Genomic DNA, 12,789 nt, shown 5'->3' on the forward strand with positions numbered 1-12,789 from the left:
ACTAACCTATAATGTACCTGTCGTACTAATGCTATTAAATAAGTTTTCCATATGCGATTTTGAATATGACCGTCCAAGCCTGTTCAATAAAATGCATAAAACGCCTTTATTCAAAATTGTTTTGTAAGATTAATTTTAAATTCGGTATAAACTATCTATGCGAATGTTATTGTCACGTAAGTAGTTACGTAGCTATCTACTAACCATTATAGTTTAACGTTATGGGTCACTGTAAATTGAGACTCATTTTTAATTTTTTGTTTAAATTGTGGTCAGGGATTAAACATAATTGTATACATAATACATATTCATAAATTGCTGCCGAACTGTATATTATATATTATTAATTTTTTTCTTCTATTTATACTCAATTTGAGATTCGGACTTATGACCTATGACTGTAACTTCTTATACAAATATATTATATTTCTTCTGGTTTCATTTTGTTTGAAGTGTGACTTATATTGGCAATTCGTTTTGTGTCAAATTTTATTAATTTACAATAAAAAGAAATCACATCTGGTGATTATAATTTATAATTTAAACTTAAAATATCCTGTACCCTGCAGTTTTTATATTTTTTTATTAAATTAAATATTAAATAGTATATTTTCCTAATATAATTACTTAATGAATTTGGTTTTTATTTATAAACAAGGTAGAAAATGACAAGATTATATTAAGATGATTAGTATAATATTGTATACCTAATTATTTTAACATAAATCACGATTCTGTTTAAAACTTAACTCCCCCAACACAAACTTACCTACAGATTTTCATTTAATTTAGGAAGATATACATTCTTATTTCTTAATGAATTTACATTTAAAGTAATTAAGTCCTAAATAAAACTATGATTTACTTAGTTATAACTTATAATCCAATACAGTTAATTTATGGATGTTTTGTGTTTAATTAGCTATTTTATATGAGTCCTGAAATATAATTATGGTAAAACTATCAAAATGATGGCTATGTACCTACTTTATAAAACGTATTTAGTCGTAATTGTTTTGTTAAATTAATTTGAAATTCAGTATAGATTACATACGTCAATGTTATTGACACTTCAGTAGCCTACCTACCATTATAATTTAACGTTATGGGTTGATGTAAATTGAATCTCATTTTTAATTTTATGTAAATTGGATTAAAAATATTTGTATACATCACACATAATATTTATTAATTGCTGCCTAAATATATATTATAATTATTAATTTTTTTCTTCTTATTTATAATCGATTAAAGGTTAGGACTTGACTTATGACTTATGACTGTACCTACTTATACAACTATAATGTGCTTCTGGTTTCGTTTTATTTAACTAGTGACTCATATCGGCCGTTCGTCTTGGGTCGAATTTAATTAGTTTATAATAAAAAAAAATATCACATCCAATGGTTATAGTTTATAGTCCAAACTTCAAACTAAACGTTTCCTATACGCTGGCTATATCACACATGCGATAAGTGCCAAATGGCGAGGCTATAAAATACATAGGTATCACTCATGCCCAAATCAGTACGACACAATAGCGTCTATATTGAATTATATCCGATACATAATGACGCATAAGCATCAAAGATAAATTTAAAAAAAAAATATAACTTTAACTAACTATATGATATTTTATATGTTGCAACATATTCAAAGTTATCAATAATCCATTAGAATATGTAAACATAAAAACTATAGGTATCACTGTAAATATTGCGTCCGATTTTTAATTGTTTTTATACATTTTGGTTCGAGCGTATTATGCTGTATCTGTAAATTCCAACCTAAGTGTTTTTTAATTAATACTATTCTCAAGTATTCTATCGTAGTTATTAAAATCATTGTGTAAACCCAACTACTTTTACAAGGACGTATTGGGTGTTCAAACACCGAACAAAACAAATTAAACAAACGTTCGAGTCTTAATGACCATTATTATTCAGGTTGATATTGGTCAATACAGGTGTTCAATGGTCTAGAAAAAAACAGAAATTTGAAGGCTGAACCTCTTCAAAAATTGTCAAGCAAAAAAAAAATGATTTATGTTATTATGTTATTTATGTTATATATAAATTAATAATAAAATTAAAATTCCTAACATGGTGTAGATACAGTAATTAAATTTTTCTATGAAACTACAATAATTCAGACGGTGGGATTTTGATCTATGTACTGACCTTAAATTCTTATCATACAATTTATAAATTTCCAAATAATTATCTATATATTATATTAAACATACCTATAGGTGTTAATCCAAACAACCATACAACTACGTACACAGGGGCGGACTTACTATTTTTCCGCCCCTAGACATTACAATACTAGCGCCCCGAACATTGGCGTGCTGCCATTTGGGGGGGGGGGGTTGTTCCATGAAATAAAACGGTAGTAACGGAAATAAAAGGTACTGATTAAAGTGTTGAGCACTCTGTTTTTTTTTATAATCTCTGTAATCGTAATCGATTTGCAGATTTCTGAGCAGTGTGCACTATGCAGGAGACGGGCGACAGTGCCAGCGTCATCGGAATGTTTATTATTATCGAGTACTTTGTAAGGACATCTGATTTCCAGAATTAATTCTATTATTCTAGGAATAGACTAGTTCGGTGGCCGCGCGCCCGCGCACCCTTATTGTGGCGCCGGGTGCGGTGTGCGGCGGGCCATTCCAGTTAATATAAATTAATAATTTACTTGATAAGCATTGTGCGAGCTGTCCCCCACCTAGCTAGTAGAGCGGCTATATATCATAGAGTAATATAAAGAGGCCAATGTCTCGGAAAAGTGAAGCGCAAGGTGTACTATATTTATAGGTTGGCCAGTTGGTAAAGTGCATTTGTTCCAACAGTTGTTCAATAAACTTTCGTTTTCTTTACTAATGAAATAATAATTTGATATATTCACATAATTTTAAATCTTTTTTATAAATGTCACCAAAAAGCACCCCCCAAATTTTAACTATAATTATCTTATATGTGAAACGATACATTGGCAGCTTTAGAAGTCTGATTTTTTGTTCTTCCACATATTATACAGCTTGGCATAATAATATAGTAGTTTAACAAACGTAGAATAACAATGGAGATAAATAAACTTCTTCATTGATCGCAACAGTTGGTAGTTTAATTAAGTAATTTACTATCAAACTATCAATTGTATTATAAATTAATATTATTATTAATATATTTATATTATATATGATATATATACTCGGCGCGGAATAAGGACATGACCAGTCGCGCATTCAAAACAACTACCTCCACCGCACCGCCCACCGCAGGGCAATTACCGGCTCTGTATATGGAGGGCCTCATGTGTCAACAGAGACGTGCACGTGTTTATAAAACAACACAGTTTATGCGGTTCGCATTTTGAACAGTGCTGTATGACTGTGAACAGGTGTTTGGGGAACCAATGAGAAATCGGCCGCGCGTAACGGACGCTAATCGGTCCGCCGCCTAGTCGTATTCTTATTCCGCGCCGAGTTCATAATAGGTATATTGAAATGTCTTGTGAACCGCTGTATTGTACACAACTTTACAACAATGTCCAAATGATTAAGTGGTTACACTGTATTTACAGACCTTTCTCGGTTTCAATATTTTATACAGGCGCAATACCTATTGGCCTCTCCCGGATGGCCCGAGGCAGTACAATTGACTGCCTTGGCTGGCGTTTTGCGCACGCGCGATCCACAATACTATATGTGTTTTCGCCGCACACCCGTATACCACCTCCCACGTATTGACATAGGCAACTGCAACGTCGAGTGTCGATGACAAACCTCTAGCGGTGGCAGGATTCAACTCGGATGTGTACTGGTGTGTACAGTAGGTACACAGTACAATACCTACAACCGTGGTGCTGACGAATTGATTTCTCGATTTCGAAAAAACTTACTATAAAGACTTGAGACAGACGACGGTACGGTACGCATGTAGGTATTATTGATATTATTGTTGTATTATGTTTGATTTGTAGCTAGTTTGTACATAATATGCAAAAATAAATTATGCCAATAAACTGACAAATAATAAAATATATACTTTGACTTGTCCGCTATTAATTTTAAAATATAATTTCAATACGGTACATTTTTCTCTATGTTATATAGAAAATTGATTTTCACATTAATTGTGAAACCTAATTTATTTAGTATGGTTCTAAATTAATTTACATCATTTCTCACAGTAACAACGCAGTTTATAGGAGCAACGAAACAAAAATGAGAAATTGTTTTTGTCACAAAACATTTAAAAGGGGCAAAATAATTTTAATTTTTTTTAAAGTTAAAATTAGACTACTAGAAGTATATTTATTTTTTTCTAGCTAATTGGTTTACCATAAATTATAGTGGAGTTGTCATCCAGGGTGAAAAAGAGATATCAATTATCAATAATGGACATTCTTAATAACGGACCCACTGAAGGACGCCCTTTAACACCAGATTCACGATGTGCAATTTGTTTGGATGATTTAAACAATAAATGTTATACAAATGCATGTTTACATTTGTTCTGTTTTGAATGTTTACAACGATGGTCAGATGTAAGTTTAGTTAAACCTTAATAATTATTAATTGTTAAATGTATGTAATCATATTGTATAAAAGATGTCTTAGATATAAATTGACTTCTACTAGGTATATGGTTTGTGTTGAAAGTTAAGTCAATTTTATTTGTTAATTATACGTGTCTTTTAATTATTACTACCATATTTTATTTTAATAAACATTAAAATAAAACATAGGTAATTTAAATTTGTAAAAAAGGCACAATATAATAGTTTAAAAACTAAGATGACTGGACCTAAGTTTAACTTCAGAAAAATGTCGTACTTGTATTTTGAATTCTTAACTTAGAACATTCGAAAAAAAATCTAATATAATTTATATATATAACGGCTAATCAAATGGTCTTAATTAAAAATGTAATGTTTTTATACATTTATTATTTAGTCTGAACCAACTTGTCCATTATGTAAGAAAATGTTTAATTATATTTATCATTCATTTGATGATCTGGGCGTCCATGAGACATATACTATTCCTATAATAAACAGAATGCCAGGGTAAGAAACACAGTATTACATAACATTGTCATATTATTATGTTTAAATATACAATAGTTGTATTACAATGATTGTTTTTCTAGTCCAATTCCAAGAAGTCCTAGAAGTCCAAGTCCTAATAACATGCAGCCATTTAGTGAAATTCCAAATGGTAACAGATCTAGTTTTGAATCTGAATATGGTGGTTTACCTCGAATATCGTTTCAGTCTCAAGTAAGAAGAGGTTCATTAGGTCAACCAATCGACAGGTAAGAACATTATTGTTTATAAATTGTAGGTAAATATAAAGGTGCATAATTTTATTTTTTTGGTTAATTGGATTGATATAATTTATTTAAGGAGGCGAAGAACATCTAATTTCGAATCTGAATATGTTGATTTACGTCGTATATCATATCAATCTCAAGTAGAAAGAGGTTCATCAAATTGACCAATCGACGGGTAAGAAAATTATTTTTTATAAATTATAGGTATATATAAACAGTGTTGGGAAAAGATAAACAAAAAATCATCTGGATAAGATAACAGATAATTCATTCAAAGCTTATCTAGATAAGATATAAAAATAGATAATTTGTTTTTAAATTATATTATAAACAATGTAATTTATTAGTAATTACTAATTAGGTAATATTTATTAATTAATAAATTCTTATGTTATTTTTCAACTAAAATAATATACAATTTTAATTTTTAATACAACTTTAATAAAAATAAAATAACAATATAAAACTGACAATATTTCAGTAAATATTTCTTTTTTTTTAACTATAATAGTATTGGTATTTAGAATCACTACTAGATTCTCGTAAATTATGGGCCATTTCAGTATTTAAAAATATTCTTATAATTATATTATTTATCTAGATAAATTACCTACCACAGATAACCATTACATTTATCTAGATGAGATAATTAGATGTCTTAATTATTTTTATCTAGATAATTACCAACACTGTATATAAAGGTGTATTATTTTATTTTTTTGTTTAATTGGGTTGATATAATTTATTTAAGGACACTAAGAACATCTCGTTTTGAATCTGAATATGATGGTTTACCTTGAATATCATTTCAGCCTTTAAGTAAGAAGAGGTTAAATCAATAATTTGCTACTCAAGGTTCTCAAATGGCTTATATAAAATCTTGAGATATTAATAAAAAAAAACAAATAATAATAATAATATTAATAAATATCTATGATTTGTGGTCTCAAATCCCAGCACCGACGGAAATCTTTCAAATCCAGGATCATCTTCCACTTCAAAAGAAACAGATATACAATTTTGAATTTATTTTATATTATATTATTAAATAATTTATGTATATATGAGTGTTGATGCCTTAATATACAAAGAAATGTATGATAGTCTTAATGCGTTAAATAAAATGAAGATTTCATAAAATATTTGGAAAAATAATAACATTTTCACGATGAAATGGTGTGAAGTATATAATTACATTTTTTTAATTTGCTGATTTTAGATCTGCTTTACTTTCGACAAAGTCCATGGTGATGTTTATGGATTTTGTTGATTCACTAAGCCATCCATTCAAATGGGTGATTTTTTTCTTTTGAATTAAAACTTGTTCAAATTGAATATAATTCGGGGAAGTTTGCATGTTATTATATTTCCATATGAAATTAAACCATTTCAAACTAAATGTATTTATAACTCACGTATAATAATATAAGGTTATACAATTATTTAACAAGAAGAATAATAAAACTAGTATTTAATCCTAATTTTAATATAGTAACTATAGTATTTTAAAATAAAAAACGAAATTATTAAAAAGAAATAGACACATTAGAAAAATTTGAAATGATTGTTTCAATAATATTAGTGTATATTAACAAAAAGCATATTGTATTTCCGTAACTAAAGGTACAACATTTTAAACAATGATTGCTGTGACAACAATACATTATGTTGTACCTACATCTGAATACTTAATTAATAAATGATGATAAAATAAAAAAAGATTTAGTTTTAATTATTTGTTCAGATAATTATACTTATAAGTTATATACACTAAATGTTTCAGATAGGTTAAGTAAATTGTGTATACTAAGGTAATCTTAAATATTTAATTTAATTTTTTTATGTTTTTGGTTATGCCATATTATTGAATTCACTGATATCAGTATGGTTATAATATTTATATTATGGACTTTTATACTTTAACAACTTACTATAGTAAATATTTAAAGTACATTTTACTTATATTAGAAGTAATAATAGTATAGGTACTTTTTGTATTTTAATCATAAAATGCCTTATATTTAGAACGACTAAATGTATTTATAATGAGCTAGACAACAGTAGTAAGGTCTGAGCTGTGTTTTTGGACTTAGTTAAGGCTTTCGATACGGTATTATTATATACGTTTTTATTTTAAGTGTAAGTGAAATTTAATCAAATTTATAATATAATATTGTATATCTACCTGTAAATGTCCACCCAAATTTCTAATAGTTTTAATGTTTACATTTTTCTGTATTGAATATATTTTGTTCACATATATTTTATCCATTTGTATTACTCTCTATCTCAACCCAATCTATAGCTTAATGAGATAGATAATCTTGTAAATAATATTGTATTGTATCTATTATGTAATTTGTGATGATTAATAAAAAAAAAAAATTAATAAAATGTGTCAATGTGAATTTCATTTTCAGCGTTCCTAGTTAATTAATATTCTTTAATTCATTGAAAATATTTAGTTTTTTAAAACAATGTGAATAGTTTATCAGAAACATATTCACAATATTCATGAAATAAATTGAACACAATTATTTTATTTTTGTTTATAGTTAACAATTCTGATGTTCTGATTGACTTAATTAATCCTCAAACCAAACGATGAGTAATTGATTCCGCTTCTCACTTTGTGTTAAATCCTCTACTTCGTTAAAAATTAGTTTTAAATGAAACAAAAATTCACTACGTCTCTTACCCAATAAACATTTTGTAATTTTAAATATTAAATGTATCATTTAAATACATTAATAGTTAAATATTTGACATTAATGCTTTAATTAATATTTAATAAAAGTTTAAAAAAACCAACTATTAATATAAAGATAGGGTAACATTTAAATGAATGTATAAAAACCAAATTTTTAAAAATCAACATTTAACTAAATCTTGTATTTGATTTCCATTTTAAAGTTGTACATTAATCATTAAATATAACATTTATAAGTTAATGTTAAAGTAAGTATTAACATTGCATTCATGTTTCAATTGCAGTATAATGTGTTATCAAGTCTTAAAAATTGGTTCAAATGATGGTTAGTATAAGGTTTATAAATGTTTATTAAAATACAATTTAATGTTTAAAGTTGTTTTTTCAGTTTTAATTACAGTAAAAGCCGCTTATTAGAAACACTATGGGACCAAAGTGAAATGTGTCAATTAACCGATTGTTTCTAATAAGCGATTTGTTAGATATAATATACGGGCGATCCGTCCTGGTACATTTTGTTTCAATAACGCGATTGTATCAATAATCCGTGTTTCTAATAAGCGGTTTCTACTGTAATGTTCTTTTAAGGTTTATATGTTTATTGGTATGAATACGCATATCACAAAACCATGGAACACCGTGCTCAATATGGATACGCACAGTGACATTGAACCTTTTTGAAATCAAATATAAAAGTTTATAGTTACTTACAAACAAAGTTTACCAAAATGTGGGACTGTCTCGGAGTTCAGATGTGCGTGATGGAAATCGCGTGGAACTAGTGTTCTCTTCCATATGGATATTAGACCGTAGTCTTACAATTATAAATGTGGCAATTATATTAGCATTTTTTATACACCATACAATTTTCAAAATTGTTTAACTCATGTTGAGTTATTTATAAACTTATGAAATATTCGATTTCATTAGTTTTTTTAAAATTATTATCGATAAAAAAATGTTCGGAATATTTAATTTATGAAAAAATTATTTAATTTATGTTAGCTTGCAATAAAATATTCTAATACCTTACTCTTTATATAACTACGCTGTTATTTTTATACTTTCCTATTAACGATTCTTATTTCTTAATGTACGTATTCTTCGGCAGGGATGAGCAAGATATTAAAACATCAGTATCATGATATTAGATACCTGGATTTAGAGTATGGAGATATACTAGATACGCAATACTTACAATTTAAGTATTTAGATACTTGACATCCGATACTCGATACATTTGAATAAAGTTCCTTTATTTATATTTTTCCTATGACTTTTTCTAACTGCTCTTTGCCATGTCTTCGTGCTGGATTCCATACCTGGAGGCAGCATTGCCGGCAAAAGTCTCAAACAATAATTCCTTTGATACTTTGTATCGTGAAGTGAAATCAAAATTAATGTTCTACTAGCTGTAACAAGTGGTTTTTTTACACTATATGTAAATACAGTTTTGACTGAACACGTGTGTGGTGTATTTAAGCAACATTAATTGTTCAAGAGTCAAGAATATGTTATAACTCATAAGATATATTATCTACTTATTATTAAATAAGTATCAATTTATTTATGATTACTGATTAGTGTATACATCCAAAGATGAGTAAGCAATCTGGGTTTTTAAAATGGAAGAGAAATATAATTATAAAAAATGACTTAAATAATTTAGCCTTATTAAGAACAAAATATAGTATTGTCACTACTGAAAATAATAGTTCGTCAACACCATTAGCCCCAGCCGTAAATAATAGTAATATACCACCAAATGTTCTTACCTCTCAATCTAATGACATTTTGTTATTTGAATATCAATTTGAACCTAGAGTAAACTGTTCATCAAATAATGTTTCAGAAATAACAACTAATACAAATGTAAATACTTATTGCGACAAACCATCAGAAGACAGCATCATTGTTGATCGCTATAAAATTGCTAATGACATACAAGATGATTTATTATTATCACAACAAATAATCAAGAAACTTAAACTCTGGGCTGTTACTTGTAAAATATCACATTTGTCTTTAAGAGAGTTACTAAAAATTATATGTTTGATACCTGGGCTAGAGAATACTCCTAAACATCCTAGGACATTTTTACATACACCTAGAAATACTATTACACGCAATGTTAATCCAGGAACTTATTTTCATTTGGGGATTGCATTTGGGTAATGGACTTAATAATATGTTTAAATATATAAATACATCAGATAATCCTAACATTATTGAGGTGGGTATTAACATAGATGGATTGCCATTATGTAAATCATTGTCTAGTCAGTTGTACCAATTGTATGTATAGTTAATAATGTTAAAATTTCTCCTAATATATTTCCAATCGGTATCTATCATGGAAATGATAAGCCATCAAGTTTTAATGATTTTTTAGAAGAATTTGTAGACGAGTCTGTAATATTAACAACTCAAGGCTTAAATATTAAAGATAAATCTGTATTGTTCAAAATAACAATGTTTTTATTTGATGCAGTTGCAAAAGCAAGTATACTATATATTAAAGGACATTCTGGTTATTCGTCTTGCACTAAATGTATCCAAGAAGTTGAATAAATTAATAATAGAATTTGCTTCCCAGAAATTAAATTTATTAAAAGAACAAATACTGAGTTTTTAAATAAAACTGACCAAGAGCATCATACAGGGGAATCAATCATGGAAAGGATTCCAAATTTTGAACCAGTATCTGCTGTACCCTTAGATTACATGCACCTAATATGTCTTGGTGTTGTAAAAAAGTTTGTTGTCTCTACTTGGTGTTTTGGTCGTCCTCCTCATAAACTTTGTGCTAGAGATATTATAAATATAAGTAATACTTTAATTTCATTAATTAAATATACACCAATCGAATTTGCTAGAAAACCAAGAGCTCTGAAGGAGGCAAAACGTTGGAAAGCAACCAAATTTAGAAACGTCTTACTTTATACTGGTCCGATTGTCCTAAAAATGTACTTGAAAAAGTTAAGTGTGAACATTTTTTGACCTTGCATGTAGCCATTAATATACTATCATTAGATAATTTTAAACAATTTACTGATTATGCAGAGGAATTATTAGAACATTTTGTGTTATGAACAAAACATATTTACAGTCCAGAGTTTTTGGCACATAATATACATAATTTACTTCACATAACAGATGATGTTAGAAAATTTGAAAATTAAAATTTATTTAGTTATTTTCCTGCAGAAAACTATTTACAAAAATTAAAAAATTTGGTTAGAAAATCAGATAATGTATTACCACAAGTTGTCAGAAGATTAACTGAAGAAATGTCTATTCCAATCTACTTATTAATAAGTAATACTAATATGAATGAAGATGAAATGTTTACGCTAGAACATGAGTATAATAATGGTATACTTATACCAGGCACAACAAATCCTCAGTATAGAATAGTAAAATTTGACAACTTTCAATTAACATTGAAAAAAAATAATTCTTGTTGTGAAATGACATGTGGTTCTATTGGGGAGATATTTAATTTAGCTTACTGTCCTTTGCTTGAAAAACATGTGATCATTGGAAAAAAGTATAAATGCATTAGTAATTTTTATGACAATTCTTGTCCCTCGTCCTTAATTGGTATCCATTTTGTAGATCAATTAGATGATAATTTCTCATATTGGCCACTATCACAAGTTTCTAAAAAATTAACTCGATATCTACATGCTTCTGGATTTGTAGTTATTCTGTTACTACACATAACTACTTAATTTAAAAAACATTATATTGTGCGTCATAACATTTATAAATATATGCATATAATACCTAATATGCATACCATGATTATGTAAACATTTTCTGTTTATTATTAATATAATAATATTATTATCTATATAAGTACCATATATAACATAGCTAATAAATACATAAATAATATGTAGGTAACCTATATAATAATATTATATATCCAGTAATATAATATAATATTTTTGAATTTATAGTTTTAATTGTAAGTATGTCATTTGCGGGATGGTATGTTGTATCATTCAACAATGAAAACAGCGTGGAAGTAATTCTAAGTAACTGGTTGGTCAGTTTTAATCAATGTTTATGGCCATCAAAGTTTGGTGCCCTAAAAATAGGTTCATCCAGTGGCGGCGCGAGAGGATTTTTGTGAGACAATTGTCTCACAGCTAAAAGGGGTGGTGGGTGGGTACTGGGTAGGTACCTATAGTGGATAGTCAGTTCTGAAAAATATTGAGTGACACAACGTATCGAATAAATAAATAAATAAACTATTTATAAGTTTTTAATTGAAAGGGTGCTCGCCAGCTTATGGTAATCGGTAAAAAAGACCAATGAAAAAAAGAACAATTTTTAAAAATATATTAATTGATAATCATAAAAAAAAAAGTTATTGATATCAAATTATTATCATTTAACAAAATTAAATATTAATGATATTGTATCGTGCGTGCTACAGCAGTTAAGAAATTTTCAAATTATAATATAAATATTAAAAAATAAGGTATAATTAAATATTTGAGTAAATAAATAATTGATTTTGTTTGTATGATTTTTTGGCATAAATCTGGTTTAGCAACTTATCGACTTTTCAAATTTTTTTTCCAACGTGTATTCTAGGGTTCTTTGTAAGAATGTAAAAAAAAAAAAGCCCGGAGAAACTTCGTTTAGACGTTATTGATAAGAAACTTCAATAACTATATATTTTCGTTACGCGTATTTTTTAAAAAAAAATACTTAGAAATTAGAACT

General features: G+C 27.6%; 1 protein-coding gene across 1 annotated transcript; it reads left to right on the top strand.

The window, feature by feature from the left end:
- Window positions 1-4,401: 4,401 nt before the first annotated feature.
- LOC100572820 (E3 ubiquitin-protein ligase RNF185-like) lies at window positions 4,402-5,503 on the top strand. Its single transcript, XM_029486372.1, has 4 exons — window positions 4,402-4,551; window positions 4,961-5,073; window positions 5,157-5,321; window positions 5,413-5,503. Exons 1-4 carry the CDS (start codon window positions 4,402-4,404, stop codon window positions 5,501-5,503), a joined length of 519 nt encoding a protein of 172 aa, XP_029342232.1.
- The last annotated feature ends 7,286 nt before the right edge of the window (window positions 5,504-12,789 follow it).

This window comes from Acyrthosiphon pisum, chromosome A1, assembly GCF_005508785.2.
Source record: "Acyrthosiphon pisum isolate AL4f chromosome A1, pea_aphid_22Mar2018_4r6ur, whole genome shotgun sequence".
NCBI lineage: Eukaryota > Metazoa > Arthropoda > Insecta > Hemiptera > Aphididae > Acyrthosiphon > Acyrthosiphon pisum.